Genomic DNA, 21,799 nt, shown 5'->3' on the forward strand with positions numbered 1-21,799 from the left:
TACCAGCCGTAGATACTGGATCACTATAAGTTAGAGGAATATGTAACAGCCTTAGCGACTTGATCACTATAAGTTAAAAGAATATGTAACAGCCTTAGCTACTGGATCACTGTAAGTTAGAGGAATATGTAACAGCCATACCTGCTGGATCACTATAAGTTACAGGAATATGTAACGTCCTTGGCTACTGGACCACTAGAAGTTAGAGGAATGTGTAACAGCCTTAGCTACTGGATCACTATACATTAGAGGAACATGTGACAGCCTTAGAGACTGGATCACTGTAAGTTATTGGAATATGTAACAGCCTTAGCTACTGGATCACTATAAGTCAGAGGAATATGTAAGAGCCTTAGCTATTGGATCACTGTAAGTTAGATAAGTTAGAGGAGTATGTAACAGCCTCAGCTACTGGGGTCACTACAAGTTAGAAGAATATGTAACAGCCTTAGCTACTGGATCACTATAAGTTAGAGGAATATGTAAGAGCCTTAGCTACTGGATCACTATACATTAGATAAGTTAAAGGAGTATGCAACAGCCTCCGCTTCTGGATCATTTCAAGTTAGAAGAGTATGTAACAACCTTAGCTACTGGGTCACTACAAGTTAGAAGAATATGTAACAGTCTTAGCTACTGGATCACTATAAGTTAGAGGAATATGTAACAGCCTTAGCTACTGGATCATTATAAGTTAGAGGAATATGTAAGAGCCTTATCTACTAGATCACTATACATTAGATAAGTTAAAGGAGTATGTAACAGCCTCAGCTTCTGGATCATTTCAAGTTAGAAGAGTATGTAACAACCTTAGCTGCTGGATCACTATAAGTTAGAGGAATATGAAACCGCATAAGCTTACTGGATCATTGTAAGTTAGAGGAATATGTAAGTTAGAGGAATGTGTAACAGCCTCAGCTACTGGATCACTATAAGTTAGAAAAATATGTAACACCCTTAGCTACTGGATCACTATAAGTTAGAAGAATATGTAACATCCTTAGCTACTGGATCACTATACGTTTGAGGAATATGTAACAGCCTTAGCTTCTGAATCACTATAAGTTAAAGGAATATGTAGCAGCCGTAGCTACTGGATCACTATAAGTTAGAAGTTAGAGGAATATGTAACCGCCTTAGCTACTGGATTACTATAAATTAGATAAGTTAGAGGAGTATGTAACAGCCTCAGCTTCTGGATCATTTCAAGTTAGAGGAGTATGTAACAACCGTAGCTACTGGATCACTATAAGTTACAGGAATATGTACCAGCAGTAGCTACTGAATCACTATAAGTTAGAGGAATATGTAACAGCCTTAGAGACTAGATCACTAAGTTAGAGGAATATGTAATGGCATTAGCTACTGGATCACTATGGGTTAGAGAAATATGTAACAGCCTTAGCTACTGGATCACTATAAATTAGATAAGTTAGAGGAGTATGTAACAGCCTCAGCTTCTGGATAATTTCAAGTTAGAGGAGTATGTAACCACCTTAGCTACTGGATCACTATAAGTTAGAGGAATATGCAACAGCCGTTGCTACTGGATCACTATAAGTTATAGGAATATGTAGCTGCCGTAGCTACTGGATCACTATAAGTTAGAGGAATATGTAACAGCCTTAGCTACTGGATCACTATAAGTTAGAGGAATATGAAACATCCATAGCTACTGGATCACTGTAAGTTAGTGGAATGTGTACCAGCTGTAGGTACTGGATTACTATAAGTTAGAGGAATATGTAAGAGCCATAGATCAGCAGGAGAAGGGATGCTTATGAATTATTTCAGGCCCTTGAACAAGGATATTAGCTTGGGTGTGACGTGATCCTTGCTTATCCTGGTGAGTAGAACACATCTTAACCTAAGCCTCTGAAGTATCTTTCAGTACCATAAGAGTTGTGAAGTCATGAAGACCTGAGTATGATCAAGTCTCTTCTTATTAGGGGGCTGGGTGCTGCAGAAGGTGACATGGGGGAGGAGGAGTGATGAGGCTTTACCTCCTTGCTTCTCTTTGCAAGTTGTGTTTGGTGGGCATTTTTGGTGCCTGTCATGTCTGATTCCCACAGGAGACAAGGATCCAGATCAGGGTGGTGATCACTGGTAATGTGGTGGTGCAGAGGCTCAGAGGAATGTATCATCATGGAGGTGGGACAGGTCACCAAGAGTGCTGGAAATGGTGACAGATCCATAGACACATCATACAGTTAAACACCCATGCATAATCTAACAGCCCCCCCCCCCCACATTCTTGGTCCTCCTATTAGATTCTGGATGAGTCAAATGTCACAGTGGTACAGCTTTTCTTCTGAGAAGAGAGGGTGCAGCCATTGAAAGGATATAGGTGCACACATTTTCATTTGCAACGATCTTTGAAAAAATTGATCATTATAGAATGTGAGGAATCTAAAGTCAGTGGTGGGTCAATCTTACAGCTAAATAGTAAGGTGATTGCAAAAAAAGAATAATAAAATGTTCTTATAGTATCCGTAGTCACACAACCCTGCTATGTAAAGTAAACCTGACATACTGCATTAAATGTTCCACTATTGGCAGTCAGTAAATTGTCTATGCGAATGCCTTCAACTTCATTTGCATCCTTGAACCCAAGAACTGCATGCAACAAAAAGGTATGAACAATATAAAAGGACAAAATATAACAATAGAACAGGGCAGTGACAAGTATTAATATTAAAAAAAGGTAGGGAAAGCAGAATATGACTAATAAATGACATAAAAATGATCTTTCTGAAAGAAAATGTTTTGTGACAGGTCTTGCTGAGTGTGCAAGGACCTGTGCTCTGTAACCTGTATACTTATTACAAATGACTCTCACACTGTTGCATCGTGGAGAAAGGGTCAGTTCCCTCATTTTTGTGAGGAGCGTTAGGACAACGCAGTCACCCGGTGACTCAAAGCAGCATCATATTCATGCTTTCAGTTATATGTGTCACTCTGGTAAAAGGTGACTAAGTTCTATCTGCAAAACTGTTTTTCATAGCAGGAGGTGAAAAGGTGTGTGTGCCTTACCTGTTATAGCATATACGTTAATAATCAATTACACTGTGCAGTACTTGTCTCAATCTAACTACCTATTTACACTTATTTTCACTCTGTTGGTAATTCTGAGTTTTTAAATAAAAGTTAATCAACTTAGTCATTATATGACCCTTCTTTCTAGCATCTTTCATTGTGATGAATAAAAACGTGTATAAAAAGGTACTATATAATTATGCTCCCTTTCTCTGGTAGTTGTTTTTCTTTCTTCTTTTATCATTAAAACTGCTTGATTAATGCATAACAAGAAATAAGGATGAATCAAAATCTGTGCTGCTATTTCTTTTCTGCTACAGATGAGGTATGTCAGAGGCAGTTGTCGGACACTGTTACTGAGAGAGAAAAAAGCACTGAAAAACCAAGTGAGTATGTCCACCATTGATCGTTACAAATGTCTGTGCTTTTATATATATGTATATATTGTGCTTGTGGTCATACATTCATTAACCTTTTATGTTTCAGAGTCTGTAGAAGAGTACACCAAAATTGTTAAGGAATACTTGAAAGACATCTGTGAGTACATGACAATGGAGTGCGATGCATTGTTGGAGGCGCATTATACTGACGTTACTCTGATACAGGGACAGCTTGAAACCAAAACTGGAAGGACAAGCACCAAGGGTCTAGAGAAAGAAATTGTTATTTATGACGAAGCAGAAAAGGAAAAGGTCACCATTGAAAGGTGGCAGATGTTGGACTTCAGTGGCGGTAAACCAAAAGAAACAAAATTAGTTGCCTTGGTTGGGAGAGCAGGAATGGGTAAAAGCATTCTTGTTCAGAAAATTTGTCAAGACTGGTCACAAGGAGAATTTTCTCAGTTTGAATTTGTTTTCTGGTTTGAGTGTAGAAGGTTAAACGGTATCAGAAAATCCTTCAGCTTGAAAGATTTGCTTTTTGAAGTATTTGCAAAACCTCAAGAAAAAACGGAGGAAGTCTTTAGGTATGTATTGCGAAATCCTGAAAAGGTACTGCTGATATTTGATGGTTTTGATGAGCTTCCAGACTTGGACGGATTTATGAACAGTTCAGCGTGTTGTTCCTTCAGAGACTCGGGAAGCATCAAAGAGCTATTCGCAGGGCTTTTTCAGAAGCGATTGCTTAATGGTTGTGCAATCCTCATAACAGCAAGAACCAAAGAGGCCTTCAATCCATATTTGGCTAAAGTAGATAAGATCGTTGAAATTATTGGGTTCTCCTCCCATCAGATTAACACTTATATAAGTAAATATTTTGCTGGAACCAATTTCACCACTGATGCCCTGGAACTGATTGAAAATAACCAGTTTGTACTGAGTTATTGCTATTCCCCCCTCATCTGCAGGTTTGTGTGTTTTGTGTGTGAGTTGGTACTTAAAACAGGAGATAGAGACTTGCCCAAAACTCTAACTGGTTTATACTTAATTGTGTTTCAGCAGTTAATAAATAGAGACAATTCTATTGCTTTACAGTCAAACTGTTCTTTTATTGTTAAATTACTTTATCTTGCTTGGAACTCTATTCAGAAGCATCAGATTGTTGTGTTCCAAAATGACTTGGACTCCAAAGAAACAAAAGAGTTTGCCCTGGGGCATAAGTTTCTCTTTCCATTTCCTTTGAACAGAAGTCCTGAAATGGATGAATTTGGGAATGCATTTGGGAGCACTGTCCTGCAGAATTTTCTGGGAGCCTTGCATCTCATTATGACACCGGATGTTAGAGCTCAGAGTCTCATAAAGCAGGTAACCTTTGAAAAGAAGAGAAAAAGATGTCAGGAAGACTGGTTAGACATGGTCCGAAGATTTTTATCGGGTTTGTTATTTTTAAATAATAATGACCAGTGTCTTAACTTTCTTTCATCAAACAGCATGGATAGTTTATTAATAAGGAAAGCCAAATCACTGTCCAACTACTTGAAAGAGTTGCATCCAAGTGAACTAAGTCCGAGCAAGCTTCTAGAACTGTGTCATTGTGTATATGAAACACAGGACGTTGATCTAATTGGTGACATTGCTTCAAAAATAGGAGATGAGCTTTCAATGGCTGGCACACGGTTGACTCCACCTGATGCATTTGTGCTAAGACATATTTTAGCCAAAGCAAGGAAGAATTTAGCAATCGATTTGAGAAACACTGGAATAGATCTGCTGGGACTTGAACAGTTGGTCAGCCTGCCAAATGTTACCTTGTTCAGGTTGGTAATTATTTTCTAATTTTTTAGTAAAGTTGTCCTTCAGTCATCCTTCAAATGTATCACAACACAGTATGCTTTTATTAATTTTGTTTTATGGTAACTAAGTAGGTACTCTAGATGATGCGTCCGTTTTATTTTATGACACGAGAAAGTGTAGGACAGAAGTTGTCAAATGTATGCAAACAGCAAAAAGGCGTACTGCAAAGTAATTAACGCAATTCCTTTATAAACAGAATGAACAAGTTTAGGGAACATTTTAGATGTTCATCGTGCATACAGCTGCAGTAATCACAGATGGGTTCTCTGCCATCAGGCGGGTCCTCGGTCGGCCGAATTCCAAAGTCTTGGTCCGGCGTCGGTTGTCGTCGCTCTCCTCCCTGACGTCAGTGCGACAGGGATATATAAGACACAGCCGACGCCATATTCTTCAGTCTTTTTTGCCGTGCAGTGCCCGAAGCAGAAGCAGTTCGCAAGTGCCGGTCGGCCAGCTCCTGAATTTACGAAAAATTGGAAACCGAAGTCTTCATTAAAGCTAAGTACCCCGTTGGGGAAATTTTTCTTGCCTCAGACCGATGTCAGAAAAAGTTAACAATTGTATTTCTTGTGGGAAGCAAATACCGCATAAGGATTTCCATTCCCTCTGCATACCTTGTTTAGGCCCAGACCACGACGTCTCGGGCTGTTGCTTTTGTGCTACTTTCAATAAGCGCACTATTAAGCGTCGGGCGGAGTTCGCCCAACACTTTTTCGGTAAAGCCTTTCATTATAAAATGTCGTTGGAGACTCCGACTACCGTTTTGTCCAAAAAACGCAAGGACAAAGAACGACATGCGAGGTCCGTAGTCCCCACCGACACCACGCCAAAACCGGCTACACGTGGTCCGGTTCTCAGCGAGACGCCTATGCAGTCCCTGACTACCGACGACACTTCTTTGGTGGGGTCTTCGGTAGGGAGACCACAGGTACCTCGGCCCATACCCAGACTACAACCACCGAAGCCACTGTGAGCGTTGAGCCTCCTAATGTGGACAGGTCCACTTCCACCCACTGTGTCTTTAGACCCTCATCTTCCTTTTCAATTAAGGCCTTTACTAAGACCAAAACAGCCAGGCATCCCAAGAGGCCTGTTGCACAGGGCCCATCTCCAGGCCCCATGCCTAAAAAGCAGATGCTTAAAATGGCTGAGGATTTAATTACTCTTATCAGGGGTTCCCAACCCCCTCCGGACAAGAGACCCAGAGTGGAGGAAGATTCTCCCTCTTCGGATCAGGGCTCCATTTTTTCAGATCATTCTGATGTAGAGGAACACTCTTTCTCCCCTTTTGAGGATTCTGATGTGGAGCAGTCCATTCCCTCGGTATCTCCTCCTGAGGATTTTTCTTTTGGGGAAACCTTGCACACCTTGAGGGAACACTTCCATTGGGAAGGCCAAGACTTTTCTGATTCCAAGAAAAGACTTAGGGAATTTCTTTTGTTACCTCAACACAGACCTCTGGCTATTCCTCCTGTCTTGGACGTCCTGGATGATGTTTATTCGGAGGCTTGCCTTAATCCGGATTCCCTGCCTCCTGCCCCAGTCAAGCCTGATAGGTACTACAGAGTTCCTAACTCTCACCAATTTCTGTACAAAAGCCATAATGCTGACCCTGAAACCATTTCTCAAGGCCCCAAGGGAATGAAGTCCTCTACTACTAAGAATCCACTACCTTCTGAAAGAGAGTCTAGATCCTTAGAAAGGTGGGGGAAAAAGGTGTAGACCTCGGCCACCCTAGCCATGAGGGCATTAAATTGTCAGTTTCATATGCTTAAATATCAGCAGTTTCTGTTATCACAATTAAGAAATAAAATGTCTCAACCTGAACAACCAGATTTGAAGGAGTTGCAGGATATGATGCATAGTGCAGAACAAGTGGGTAAACACACCTTACAATGTGGCTATGATGCCCTAGAGGCCTCAAGTAGAGCTGCTGTTACAGGATCAGTTCTTCGTAGACATGCCTGGCTTAGGGAACAAACCTTGCCTGATCATGTGAAAGCTAAACTATTAGATGCTCCTTTACAAAAGGATGTGCTATTTGGTACTAATGCTGAGGAGATGCTACGGAAAATGGAAGAAAAAGCCAAATCTATGCAATCTGTTAAAGCTTTTCTGCAGGTTCAACCACCACATTTTAGCAGAAATTGGCCTTCTAAAAACTGGTCCTTTCCAGCCACGGACAAGCCCCAAAGAGGTAGATACAGACGCACAAGGGGCAGAGGACAATCTCAAGGATCATATAGAGGCAGACAATGGCAAACTCCAGCACCAAGAGGTGGCGAAGACAGTGCACAACAATACAGAAAACAAACCCAATGACTTCCTCCTTTCCATGCCAAGCAAGTCTCAGCTGGCAGCACCCTTGGGAGGAAAGCTGGCATTATTTACAAGAAATTGGCATATTGTCACAACAGACAAATGGATCCTGGAAGTTATAGACAGAGGCTACAGATTTCATTTTCACACACTACCAAAAATGAGAGGCATGCCAAACCTGCCACACAATCAAAGGGCAGAGGCACAACTACAAATTTCAAAGCTCATAGACATGAAAGCTATTCAAGAGGTACCTACTCATGAACAAGGCCAAGGTTTTTATTCCAGGCTATTTCTGGTACCAAGGAAAGGAACCGACTGGAGACCCATTTTGGACTTATCCATCCTAAACACATTCTTACTGCACTCAAAATTCAAGATGCTCACATTACAGCAGCTTCTTCCCATGCTGGGCAAGGAGTTTTGGCTGGTAACATTGGACCTCAAGGAGGCATACGTGGATGTCCCAATCAGACAAAGCTGCAGAAGATACCTCAGATTTCTTGCAGGTTCAATCCACTATCAATTCTCTGCATTGCCCTTTGGCTTATCTACTGCGCCCAGAGTATTCACGAAATGCCTGGCATCAGTAATTGTCTACTGCAGACTTCAAGGGATACAAATTTACCCTTATTTGGACGACTGCCTGATCCAAGCGGACAGCAAGCACATACTTCTGGATCATCCGGCTTATGCAACATGGTTACTGAACTCTCTGGGATACACAATCAACAAAGAGAAATCCAGACTAACACCATCTCAGAAAATAATTTTCCTGGGTGCCAACTTGGACACAAACACCCAGATGGCCTATCTTACGCCAGAAAAACAGGGGCAACTAACTCAGTACTTCAAAATGCTAGCAAATTGTACCAGGCTTACTGCAAGGAAAATCCTGCAGGCTCTGGGCTTCATGGCATCTTGCATTCTTTTAATCCCATGTGCAAAGTTGCATATGAGAAAACTTCAGTGGTACCTAAAAAACCTATGGTCTCAACACAGCCACAGTTTGGAAACAATAATACCAATAATTCCATGTTTGCAAAAGGAATTTCTATGGTGGGCCCAAGTATGTCAAACACAGGTCTCCCAATCTGCAAGCCTCAAGCAAATCAAGTCATCACAACAGACGCCTCAGATTACGCCTGGGGGGCGCACATGACAGACAGGTGCATTCAGGGCAAATGGTCCCAAAAAGAAAAGCACCTTCACATCAATCAAAAAGAAATGCTAGCAGTGATAAATGCAATTACAGCTTTCAAGGACCTCCTGCATCCAGGACAGTTATTGATAAGAACAGACAACACCACAGTAATGTGGTACATAAACAAACAAGGAGGAACACATTCATACCCCCTGTGCAGACTAGCCATGACACTTTGGAACTTGGCTCTGGAATGGCAAATCGAACTTCAAGCACAGTACTTGCCAGGTTTGGAAAACACACTGGCAGACCATCTAAGCAGAAATATGACAGATCCACACGAATGGAAGTTCCATCCTCAAGTGTTTACAAAAATAATCCAAGCGTGGGGGAGGCCAGACATAGATCTCTTCGCCTCCCACAGGAATCATCAATTGGAAAAGTTTTGTTCAAGGACCTTTCATCCAAAGGCCTGGAGAGTGGACGCCCTTTCATTCAGTTGGACAGCATGGGCAGTTGACGCTTTCCCACCTCTGCCTCTTCTGCCCAAGGTGCTCTTGAAAGCAAGAACAGACAGACCGAAGATGATATTGATTGCTCCAGACTGGCCGAGGCAACACTGGTATCCTGAGGAGCCTAACACATACTCCTCCCTGGCCCCTACCTCTAATGCCTCTTCTGTTGACACAGCACAGCTACAAAACTCTTCACAGCCAGCTGAAAACACTCAGTCTAGCTGCATGGAAAATTCCTTAACACCTCATCAGACACTACTCCCCAAAGAGGTGCAGGACATCATTTTGGAGGCCAGAAGGCCATCTACTAGAAAGGCTTACTCCGCAAAATGGAAACGGTTTTGCTCTTGGAATGAGAAAAAAGGCCAGGACCCTAGAAAACTGAATTTGCCTCCGGTACTATAGTATCTAGCTGAGTTGCTGAACAGTGGACTTTTTTCCTCCATAAAAATCCACGCCTCAGCCATTTCTGCAGAATTCAACACGGATCCACCCTTATTCTCTCACCCACTCTTAAGACAGTTCCTCAGAGGGGCTAAAAATATAAGACCACCAAGGAAGCAGCCTGTGCCAGCCTGGGATCTTAATTACATTTTAGAAAAATTAACATTGCCTCCTTTTGAACCAGCTGCCTCAACAGATTTCCAATATTTGTCCTGGAAAACAGCTTTCCTTCTGGCCATTACCTCAGCTCGTAGGGTTTCAGAACTACAAGCCCTCATGGCTGTGCAGCCCTTTCTCATCTTCCATCAGGACAGGGTTTCCCTTCGAACCAATCCATCATTTATGCCTAAAGTAGTATCCAGGGTAGCTATAAATCAAGCCATTCACTTACCTACCTTTTACCCTAATCCTCAAAACAAAGGGGAAAGGTTGCTACACTCCTTAGACATCCATAGACAGCTACGTTACTATTTGGACAGAACAAAGCCTTTCAGAAAATCAGAACAACTTTTTGTGTCCTATGCTGTAGGAGCTCAAGGGAAGCCAGTTACCAAACAGACAATTTCAAAATGGATAGGCCACTGCATACGGTTTTGTTACTCCTATCATGGAAAATCTGTCCCTACAGGCATCAGATCCCACTCCACCAGGGCCACAGCTACCTCTACAGCCTTCCTCAGAGGAGTTCCTACCAAAGATATTTTGGAGGCAGACACTTGGAGTTCTGTGCATACCTTCACAAACCACTACCATCTGCCTTTATATTCCAAAACTAGAGCAGGCTTTGCCACTGCTGTGTTGCAGGGCATTCTGGCTCATCCCAGTTCCACCTAGTGCCTACCACCCTGTGCGTAGCTTTGGGATTCTACCCATCTGTGATTACTGCAGCTGTATGCACGATGAACATAGTACAGTTTTGTACCTACCATAAATGTAGATGTTAGAGTGCTAATACAGCTGCAGTACAGGTTTCCCTCCCTCCTTTCCCTCTTGGAAAAGGACTAGTGGCTAACACCTCCTCTTGCAACCTAATTTGGGGTTATCCTTCTATGATGTATTTGCTTGCAACTACTGTTTTTTTTTTGGATTACATTGTATTGCTTGAATATATATATATATATATATATATATATATATATATATATATATATATAATTTATGTATTGCCTTCCTTCTGGGGGCACCTGACATCTGGGGCAAGAAAGACTGAACAATATGGCGTCGGCTGTGTCTTATGTACCCCCGTCGCACTGACGTCAGGGAGGAGAGCGACGACAACCAACGCCGGACCAAGACTTTGGAATTCGTCCGACCGAGGACCCGCCTGACGGCAGAGAACCCATCTGTGATTACTGCAGCTGTATTAGCACTCGAACATCTACATTTATGGTAGGTACAAAACTGTACTTTTCAGTATGTTAAGCAAAAGTTGAAGCTGTTGCAGATATAAAGAACACAGAGTTTAAGGAATATATTGGTAGAGATGGCAACAAGGGTGGAAAGTTAAGAGTGCTTGGTTAGAAACAGTTGCAAGAAATGGACACTATATATTTATATATTTAAGAGCAATTATGAAGGACTGCAAGGTAAGGAATAGATGCCAGATTTGGAATAAAGAAAGTTGGTGTAATAAATGTACATTTGGTCACCTTCTAATCAAATGTTTTAAAGTAAGAATTAGGATCGTAGGATGTGAGAACGGAGACTGAGCAAACACCATTACAGGTAAATCATTTGTATACTACAGTGCTGGAATGTAGAATACGTTAAAAAACAACTTGGTTCATAAGACTGATACTCTATCAATCTAAAGATGCATAGAAGTAAAAGTAACATTTGAGGCAGAGGGAATAGACAGGTAAGTGGTATATGTCACTTCATTTGGCAACACATAAAAATGAGTGATTGATTTAGGTCTTGCAAATTAATACCTGAAATGTAGGTGATTGTAATGGATGTACTTTTTTTGTTCTTTTGTTTGAGTACTGTAATTATTGGAGTATAATTCTTTGCAAAACCTCTGTATTTTTAGAGCTGCATTGCGTTTGGCTATGTTTTGGCTATTAATTTACCATTTATTAGTGCGTTTTTCCTGGATATTTTATTTATTAGTTTGTTTTTCCTGGATATTTTTTACTTCTCACTGCTGACCATCAGCTTTGTTTGCCTCCAGGATCTTTCCTCATCTGTTGGGTATATTTACCCAACAGATACATTATTTATTTGTTATTATTGGAGAAACCTTTTAACAAAATGTATTAACAGTTCGGTCTTTAATTTAAAAGCAACAGTTGATGACAGACTCTAGACCTAGCCAAAAAGCAGTAATTTGTATGTGGTGATAGAACCCTGAACTGGTAAGAACCCCAAAAGGCTTACACGTCCGTTAGAATGTAAACGGTGCCAAAGTGCATTATGCTTGGTTTACATAAGGAATGGATATATGACACCTGTTCAGCATGTGGACAGCAGCGTATATCCAGGGCATATTTATCTTGATTTGGCACTGTCAGCAGTAAGAAAATGATGCCATATTTATCAAAAATGTGGCTTCGCTGTCATTATAAAAATGTTACTGCCAAGCACCTCTGAACTAACTATGGCATTACAGATAGGCACAATTCAAAGTTAAGATGCATTTAAGTCCATAAGGGTAAAATGACATTCCTAGGTGCAGTACAATCAGTATTGTTCAAATATAATTTTCTGAGGGTTTTACTGAGATATTGCCTCCTACATGGAGGCCCTGAATGATAGTTATTTCAGTGTAACAATTTACCAAGTTATATCATATTTGTTTTCCATTACTTGTGAGCATATATCACTTCCTTTGGGTTATGCAGCACATATACAGAACATATATGCACTGAATTGGCATTCATTAGAAGATAAAAAATATATTTCTGCATAAAATTAACTGTTTTTATTACTTCACGGATCTCTCCAGCAAAAATGTCTGTACTGACAAAAATATATGGCCATTATGAGTCTTTGTGAAGATAATTTCATACGGCTTTCTTTGGAAGAACAATATCTTCTCCTTCTACATGTATTAACAAGTGTGCTTATGACAAGCAAATTCTCCCCAAAGTCTTGGACATCATTTCTTAGTCTCTCCAGTGGCAGATCGCAGTTGTAGCAGCTGTGAAAGCCTAAACCAAGTCAATAGAATTAGAACCCTTAGATGTTTCACGACTTTACAGTTTTATCTCTCTCAATGTTACACAAATTTGAGAAACTGTCAGAGTCACATAAAAATCAGAGAAAACACACAACATCTGATTCGTAAGTTATGGGAGAACAAAACGTAAAGGTACATGATAAAAACGAAACTGTTGTAGAATAATCCAAAAATGTAAGTCCTGTTCGAGTTTTGTTGACAAAACAACTCTGGCAACTCTCACTTTTGTCGACTCATAAGCCAGTCACTGTGATATCCAGTGAAGCCCATTGATGAACAAAAGTCTTTTCCCACTTTGTTTCAACAGGTTTTAGAAATAATGCAGCCAACACTGATACAAGTACCTTCATCGGAGCCACAAATATTAAATCTGATATTGTTAATAGTCATTCATTCCTTATGTGTGGGTATCGGTTCCGACCTCTGAACCGAGCCGGCCATCTTCCAAGCTCGTGTCCGCTACAAACTCTCGAGCTAAAACTCTTACCCAGAGTTCCCCTCTCCCTGTTACCTCAGATTTCATTTGCCGCATCGCCATTCGGTCGTGTCAAGCTACATGTTCTTCGTATTTCACTGTTACAGTCATTACATTTGGGTAATCTGCTGGCAGGTTGCCCTCAGTCGGCCTGATTAACAAAGTCTTGGGTCTTGCGTCGGTTGCTGTCCCTTCTTCCATGACATCAGGGGTATAAAACATGCAGCCGACGCCATTACATCAGTCTTTTTTGCCATGCGGTGCCCGAAGCAGAAGCAGTTCGCAAGTGCCAGTCAACTGACTCCTGAAATTTTCTTTTTCGAGTTTCAGATCCGAAGTCTTCAACTAAAAAGCTAAGTACCCCGTTGGGGAAACTTTTAATTGCATTACTTGTGGAAAGCAAATACCTCATAAGGATTTCCATTTGTATAGTATTCCTTGCCTAGGCCCTGACCACGACGTACCTTGCTGTCGGTTCTGTGCTTTATTTAATCAACGCACTATCAAATGTTGGTACAGTTTTGCTTCTAAATATTTTGGCTCCCGCTTTAATTATCCAGAAATGTCGTCGGTTAGCAATCAGACTTCCGGAATACCTAAAAAAAACCCAAAGAAAAAGACAGAGACAGGCCGTTGAGGTCCAAAACTGCCAACGATGCTACTCCTAAGCCAGACGCCAGTTTGCCGGTACTCAGTGAGGCGCTTTCGCAGCCCCTGATACCTGCTACTTCTGATTCGCAGGCCTCTACTAAGACCCATTCAGAGTCTGGTATGCCACGAATGCTTCAATTATGGAACTCACGGATGTCTCTACCTTGGATGGCTCCGGAGCTGCTGTGCAGGCTCTGGCTTCTGTGGGTGTTTTCAGGCCTACAGATTTGTATATTAGACCAACTCCATCTTCAAAACTAAGGCCAAAATCCTCGACCTATGTCTAAAAAAATTATGCCTAGGCCACGTGCAGGCCCCTAAGCCTAAAAAATAAATGATCAAAATGGCTGAAGATTTAATTACTCTGATCAGGGGTAGCCAACCCCCCCCCCTTTCTAAGAGGCCTAGGCAAGATATTGACTATGAATCTTCTGAACAGGATTCAATTTCTTCTAATGAACAGGAAATGTTCTTCGTGTTTCACTGTTATAGTCATTACATTTGGGTAATCTGCTGGCAGGTTGCCCTCAGTCGGCCTGAATAACAAAGTCTTGGGTCTGACGTCTGTTGATGTCTCCTCTTCCATGACGTCAGGGGTATAAAACATGCAGCCGATGCCATTTTAATCAGTCTTTCTTGCCGCGCCGTGCCCGAAGCAGAAGCAGTTTGCAAGTGCCGGTCGGCCGGCTCCTGAAATTTTCATATTCGAGTTTCAGAACCGAAGTCTTCAAACTAAAGTTAAGTACCCTGTTGGGGAAACTTTTTCTTGCTCCTTACCGATGTCAGTAAAAGTTAATAATTGCATTACTTGTGGGAAGCAAATACCTCATAAGGATTTTCACTTGTACTGTATTCCTTGCCTAGGCCCTGATCACAACGTGCCTTGTTGTCGGTTTTGTGCTAAATTTAACCAAAACACTAAGCATCGGTATATTTTTGCTTCTAAATATTTTAGTTCAAGATTTAACTAACCTGAAATGTCATCGGTTAGCAATCCGACTACCGGAGTTCACAAAAAAAACGCAAGGAAAAAGACGGAGACAGACCGTCGAGGTCCAAAACCGACGATGAAGCTTCTAAACCAGTCGCTGGTTCGCTGGTACTCAGTGAGGCGCTTTCACAGTCCCTGATACCTGCTACTTTTGAGTCGCAGGCCTCTACCGAGACCCATTCGGAGTCCAGTATGCCGTGTGATTCGCAAAGTATTGAACCTGTTGATGTCTCTCCCTTGGATGGGTCCGGAGCCGCTGAGCAGGCACCGGCTTTTGAGGGTGTTTTCAGGCCTCAACATTTTTACATTAAACCGATGCCAGCAACAAAACCAAGGTCAAAAACAACTTCTATGTCTAAAAAACCAACGCATGAGCCATGTGCTCAGGCCCCTGTGCCTAAAAAAACAGATGATCAAAATGGCTGAGGATTTAATTACCTTGATCAGGGGTTCCCAACGCCGCCCGCTAAGTGGCCTAGGCAAGGCACTGATTGATTATGAATCTTCAGATCAGGTTTCAATTTCTTCTGATTCCTCTTCTGATCACAAATTTTCCATTCCACCCTGTGAGGATTCTGATGCAGAGGAATCCATCCCGTCTGCATCTCCTCCTGAGGACGACTCTTTTGCCATCTGCATCTCCTCCTGAGGATGACTCTTTTGGAGAGACTTGGGACAACGGAATCACTGCAGATTGTACCACAACCAGTACACGAACCAATTCAGCAGCCAAAACACAATCTGCTAACTGCCTGCTCACAGAGTCAGCTAGTCAAGGAGCACCTCCAAGAAAGTAACAAATGCTCAATAGTAAAGACAAGAAGGTGCACCTTAAGCTGCAAAACATGAATGAAATCCTCTCCTTGATGTATAAACACACTTTTATTGTAAAAAACAATAAAATCAGCTTTAGTATCCATTTAGCCTCCCTTTCCTCTGTGGTGTTTCTAACATTACCTTGCAACAAGTTGCAACATAAACCAAATTGGTGGATTGAAATATATTTACGGTCTATTTATCAAGGGTGCCAATAAAATTGCTAGCTAACAGTGATTGAAACACTATTTTGAGATGTTAACTTGTTTGGTTTTTCACTAGATTCCGTGTACATGTCTAGGGTTATTCCTCCAACATGATTTAATGATCTTAACATCCAAAACTCAATGGCATCAACACAATAACTGTGAGTTTGTTGTCTCATTTAAATAAGTCACAAAACTTAGCAATTCATCAACAGTGCCTCCCCAAAGCAAAAACATCATCTACCACAACCTGTTGTAGTAAGCAAGATGTTTATGTGTATTGTGGTTAGTATTCAAAAACATGTTGATCTGATCTTTGTGCCAACACAATAGTAGGCGCATAGGCGTGCTGGCACATACATGCGCACGCCCTTTGTAGATAATATCTGTTTTTTCATAACAGCACAGCATTGTTCTCAAGAACAATTTCTTTACATACGATTGTTGATTTGATGACACTAGAAGATGTATGTGATAATGTGTTAAACGTAACACACATGTTCAATTGCACACATTGGGTATAGAGTAACAATGACTTTACGCCTAGGTGTAAAAGACTGAGGGGTGTGTGTGTAAAGGTAAGATTTACTAAACAGCTAGTTTCTCCAAAAAATCTGGTGTATCACTAAGTATATGTTGCATCTCTGAAACAAAGGGTTTAAGCAACTTTCTGTCAACCATCCACGGCTGGTTGGATACAGGTCTTCACGCCTTTCACGCCTTCTTTTATGAATCTTGGGAAGCCCCCTAAAAGAGGGAACAAGGAAGTAAGTTTGAATAAAGGTAAGTACAAATAAAGCTCATATCACCATAGTTACACAAACTAGCATGTACTTTTCTAATTACTTTTTCTAATTTATTCAATAAAATTAAATAAATAGGGAGATAGCTCTCCTCCTGAACACATGGAAAACATTTTGTCAAGGTATGTGTTTATCAAGAAATCAAATGGCTCAACCCTTCCACCCTTGTCTCTTTTATTAATGTTCATTTGTTTTTCAAGCCAGCGTCAGCAATCTCTCCAGGAGGAGTCATGTTGAAAAATTAGGGCTGAGCATTTTTATCATATACATTTTCAAACAAATCTGCTAACATGCCTGCTCACAGAGTCTAACAGCGGGATGTGTGGAGGCATGAAACAAGATGGTTTTCTAAAAGGTCTAGTCAAGGAGCAACACGATGAATAAAAAACAATTTATTACACAAATCCTGGTAAAAAGGTTGATATCAACAATGATATCAGTCAAATCATGACATCCAGGGTATAAAACCCAACCCCTTGTGAGTTCATTCCTCTCAAGGAGTACGTGGAAAGACTTGACAACTAAACCTTGGAATTCGTCGTCCATTCATGTCCTTATTCTTCCTCTCCCTTCCTTCGACCACCCACTCCCTCCTTTGTGGGCAGAAGGAGGGAAGGAAAAAAGAAGGCAAGCCATCACCCAGACAGACCATTTCTTCTTCTGCAGTTATCGAGAGCGGAACCATAGACAATTACATTCCTACGGACATCAGGAGCCCTTTGGCCTGCGTTGGAGTATCACTGCAGATTGTACCACAACCATCATTAGTAGCGTGAATCTCGCTTGAATAACCCACCGACGGGCAAACGGTATCTCTGTGGCTGCTGGCAAAATTCTCGATGTTGAAGACGGAGCCAAAAGATAAGGCTCCTTCTGATGATGTCATCGTCATCGGCAGGACAAACCCGTCGTGGCATCAGCATTGGAAGTTGCAGGATTTAAAGGTATAGAATCTACTTTCCGCAATGGACGATGTGCCGGTGGATTAACTGGACCAGGTTTAGATGGAAAGTTGTCACGGGGCCAGGAAAATCTGCTAACTGCCTGCTCACAGAGTCAGCTAGTCAAGGAGCACACGATGAATAAAAAAACAATTTATTACACAAATCCAAAGGTTGAGCGCTTTCACTCACTCGACTGTGAGTTTCATCTCTTTGGAGAGACTTTGCATACTTTAAGGGAACATTTTCACTGGGAGAGTCAGGACTTCTCTGAATCAAAAAAGAGGCTTAGGGATTTCCTTCTTCCTCAGCATAGGCCTTTGACAATACCTCCTGTATTAGACATTGTTGATGATGTGTTCTCGGAATCGAGCATGGCTCCTGATTCCCTGCCTCCGGCTCCTTGTAAGCCAGACAGATATTACAGGGTTCCTGACTCCCACAAATTTCTTTTCAAAAAATCCAGCTGCAGATCCTGAGACTATTTCTCAGGGTCCCAAGGGTGTTAAGGCTTCTACAGCCAAAAATCCTACCCCTTCTGATAGAGATTCCAGGGCGCTGGATAGATGGGATAAGAAGGTTTATACGTCAGCAACCTTGGGAATCAGGGCTTTAAACTGCCAGTTTCATATGCTTAAATATCAACAGCATGTTATGGGCTTACTGAAACAGAAAATGATGTTGATTTCTGACTGTGTGGAAAATAGAGTTACAGGATTTATTGCATTCAGCAGAACAGGTTGGAAAGCATACTTTGCAATGTGGTTTTGATTTCTTGGAGGCCTGTTGCAGGGCCACCGTTACTGGATCTGTGATTAGAAGCCATGCCTGGCTCAAGGAGCAAAATCTGCCTGGTAATGTTAAAACTAAATTGTTGGATGCCCCTTTGCAGCATGATACTCTGTTTGGTAATAAGGCAGAAGAGGTTTTAAAGAAAATGGAAGACAAAGCTAAATCTATGCAAACTGTAAAAGATTTCTTGCAAGTGCAGCCACCCAGGTTCAGTAGGCACTGCCCTACTAAACATTGGTCCTTTCCTGTGTCCAACAGAGCCACTCAGGGCAAACCTAGGCGCTCAAAAGGCTCCAGATATCAATCACAGGGTTCTTTCAGGTCAAAGCAATGGGGTGCCTCCACCTCCAAATCTGGAAGAAACAAAGCCCAACCCTGCAGTAAGCAGTCTCAATTCCTCTACCATCTCCAAGCATTTATCTTTTTGGCAGCCCCCTTGGGGGGAAAATTAGCACTTCATGCTCAAAATTGGAAGTTAATTACCCAGGACAAGTGGGTATTAAACATAGTATCCCAGGGGTACAGATTTAATTTCCATACTTTGCCAATTCCAAACGGATGGCCGGATCTGCCACAAAACCAGTGGGCAGAGGCCCAGAAACACGTCATGTCCCTCATGGATATGGGGGCTATTCAGCCTGTACCAGAAAAGGAAAAAGGACAAGGATTTTATTCAAGACTTTACCTGGTACCCAGAAAAGACAAATCATGGCGTCCAGTACAGGACTTATCAATTCTGAACACGTTCCTGGACATTCCAATACTGCCTATGCTAGGCAAGAATGCTTGGTTAGTAACTCTAGACTTAAAAGAGGCATACCTGCATATCCCAATAAGGGAATCATGCAGAAGATACCTCCGCTTCAAAGCAGGTTTTTTGCATTACCAATTCCCTGCACTGCCCTTTGGCTTCTCTACTGCGCCTAGGGTCTTTACAAGGTGCCTGGCACCAGTAATTACATTCTGCAGACCAAGAATCATTCAAATGTATCCTTATCTGGACGACTGTCTCATTCAAGCAGAGGACAAGGACACTCTTCTTCAACATCTGGCATTTGTAAAAAGGCTTCTAGCATGCCTAGGGTACACCATAAACGAAAAGAAATCACAACTGGTACCCTCTCAGTAATTACATTCCTGTGTGCAAGCTTGAATACAACTGCCCAGATGGCTTACCTCATGCCAGACAAAGGCAATTGACAACATACTTCAAACAAATGGCAACAAAAACCCAGTTATCTGCAAGACAGATTCTGCAGGCTTTGGGATTAATGGCATCCTGCATTCTACTAATTCCATATGCGAGACTGCATATGAGGAAACTTCAATGGTACCTAAAAAGTTTATGGAGTCAACATGGACACAGTCTGGAAACAATGATTCCTCTCATTCCCTGCCTACAATAGGAGTTTCTCTGGTGGGCAGAGACATGTCACCAAAACAAGGGACTGTCATTAACTCTACCCCCTGCCACCCAAACCCTAACTACAGATGCATCAGACTATGCTTGGGGGGCCCACCTGGCAGGGAGATGCATTCAGGGCAAATGGAGCCCAAACCAAATGCATCTGCATGTCAACCAGAAAGAAATGCTAGCTGTTTAGAATGCTCTGACGGCCTTCAAGGACTTACTTCATCCAGGACAACTACTGATAAAGACAGACAACACCACAATTATGTGGTACATAAACAAGCAGGGGGGGTACACATTACTATCCCCTTTGCAGACTAGCCATGGCTTTGTGGAACACAGCCTTGACTTGCCAAATACATCTTCAAGCTCAATTCCTGCCAGGAAAGCAAAATACTCTGGCAGACGACCTAAGCAGAACTGTTATGGACCCGCATGAATGGAAATTGGATCTACAAATGTTCAGCTTGTTAACACAGAAATGAGGGAGCCCAGACATAGAGCTATTTGCCTCTCCCCAAAACTATCAGTTGGACAAATTCTGCACAAGAACCCATCACAAAAAAGCATGCAAAGTGGATGCTCTATCCTTCAGCTGGAAAAACCTATCGGTCTATGCCTTTCCCCTATTTTTCATCCACTGCTTAAACAGTATCTTAGAGGGGCCAAAAGTTTAAGGCCTCCCAGGAGAACACCATCTCCTGCATGGGACCTCAGTTTTGTGTTGGAAAAACTCACCCTGCCTCCTTTTGAACCAGCAGCTACTGCGGATATAAAATTTCTATCTTGGAAGACCGCTTTTCTTTTGGCAGTCACTTCAGCAAGAAGGGTTTCAGAACTACAGGCTCTCATGGCAGTGGAGCCTTTCATTATATTTTACCCGGACAGGATGGCCCTCAGGGCCAATCCTTCTTTTATGCCTAAGGTGGTATCCAGTGTGGCTCTTAACCAGACCATTCACCTGCCAACATTTTACCCAAATCCACAGAACAAGGGGGAGTGGATTCTGCATTCATTGGATGTACACAGACAACTAAGATTCTGCTTAAACAGGACAAAATCTTTAAGAAAGTCTGAGCAACTACTGGTAGCATTTGCTGCAGGATCAATGGGGAAGGCTATATCAAAGCAAACTATTTCTAAATGGATAAGCCATGCATTCGTTTCTGCTATTTGCACCATGGTAAACCTGTGCCCAAGGGGATCAGATCCCATTCCACCAGGGCTGCCTCTACTTCAGCAACAGTGAATAGACTCGAACATCTACATTTATGGTAAGTGTACACAACTGTACTTTGTCTATACCTACTTATGAGGACTGATGCAGAAGATTCCATTCCTTCTGCTTCTCCCCCTGAGGATTTTTCTTTTGGGGAAACTTTACATACCTTAAGAGAACATTTCCACTGGGAAAGTCAGGATTTTTCTGAATCTAAAAAGAGACTTAGGGATTTTCTTCTTCTTCCTCAGCATAGGCCTTTGGCTATACCTCCTGTTCTAGACATTGTTGATGTTTTTTCAGAATCTAGTATGGCTCCTTATTCTCTGCCTCCGGCTTCCTGTAAGCCAGACAGATACTACAGGGTTCCTGACTCCCATGAATTCCTTTTCAAAAATCCTGTTGCGGATCCTGAAACCATTTCTCAGGGTCCCAAGGGCATTAAGGCTTCTACTGATAAAAATCCTACCCCTTCTGATAGAGATTCTAGGGCGCTGGATAGATGGGGTAAGAATGTTTACACTTCTGCAACCTTGGCAAACAGGACATTAAACTGTCAGTTTCATATGCTAAAATACCAGCAGCATATCATGGGACTGCTTAAACAGAAAATGATGTTGATTTCTG

At 41.9% G+C, this 21,799-nt stretch overlaps 1 protein-coding gene across 8 annotated transcripts in view; it reads left to right on the forward strand.

Moving 5' to 3' along the window:
- CIITA (class II major histocompatibility complex transactivator) overlaps positions 1-21,799 on the forward strand; it is an 851,446-nt gene that overhangs the window by 617,264 nt on the left and 212,383 nt on the right. For all 8 annotated transcript variants that reach the window (XM_044089141.1, XM_044089142.1, XM_044089145.1 and 5 more), the window contains 2 exons: positions 3,357-3,422; positions 3,523-5,230. In XM_044089141.1, coding sequence (XP_043945076.1) covers positions 3,357-3,422; positions 3,523-5,230 — 1,774 coding nt within the window. The remainder of the gene's footprint in view (positions 1-3,356; positions 3,423-3,522; positions 5,231-21,799) is intronic.

Source organism: Protopterus annectens, chromosome 12.part0, assembly GCF_019279795.1.
Source record: "Protopterus annectens isolate FY-2018-M chromosome 12.part0, PAN1.0, whole genome shotgun sequence".
Lineage (NCBI taxonomy): Eukaryota > Metazoa > Chordata > Ceratodontiformes > Protopteridae > Protopterus > Protopterus annectens.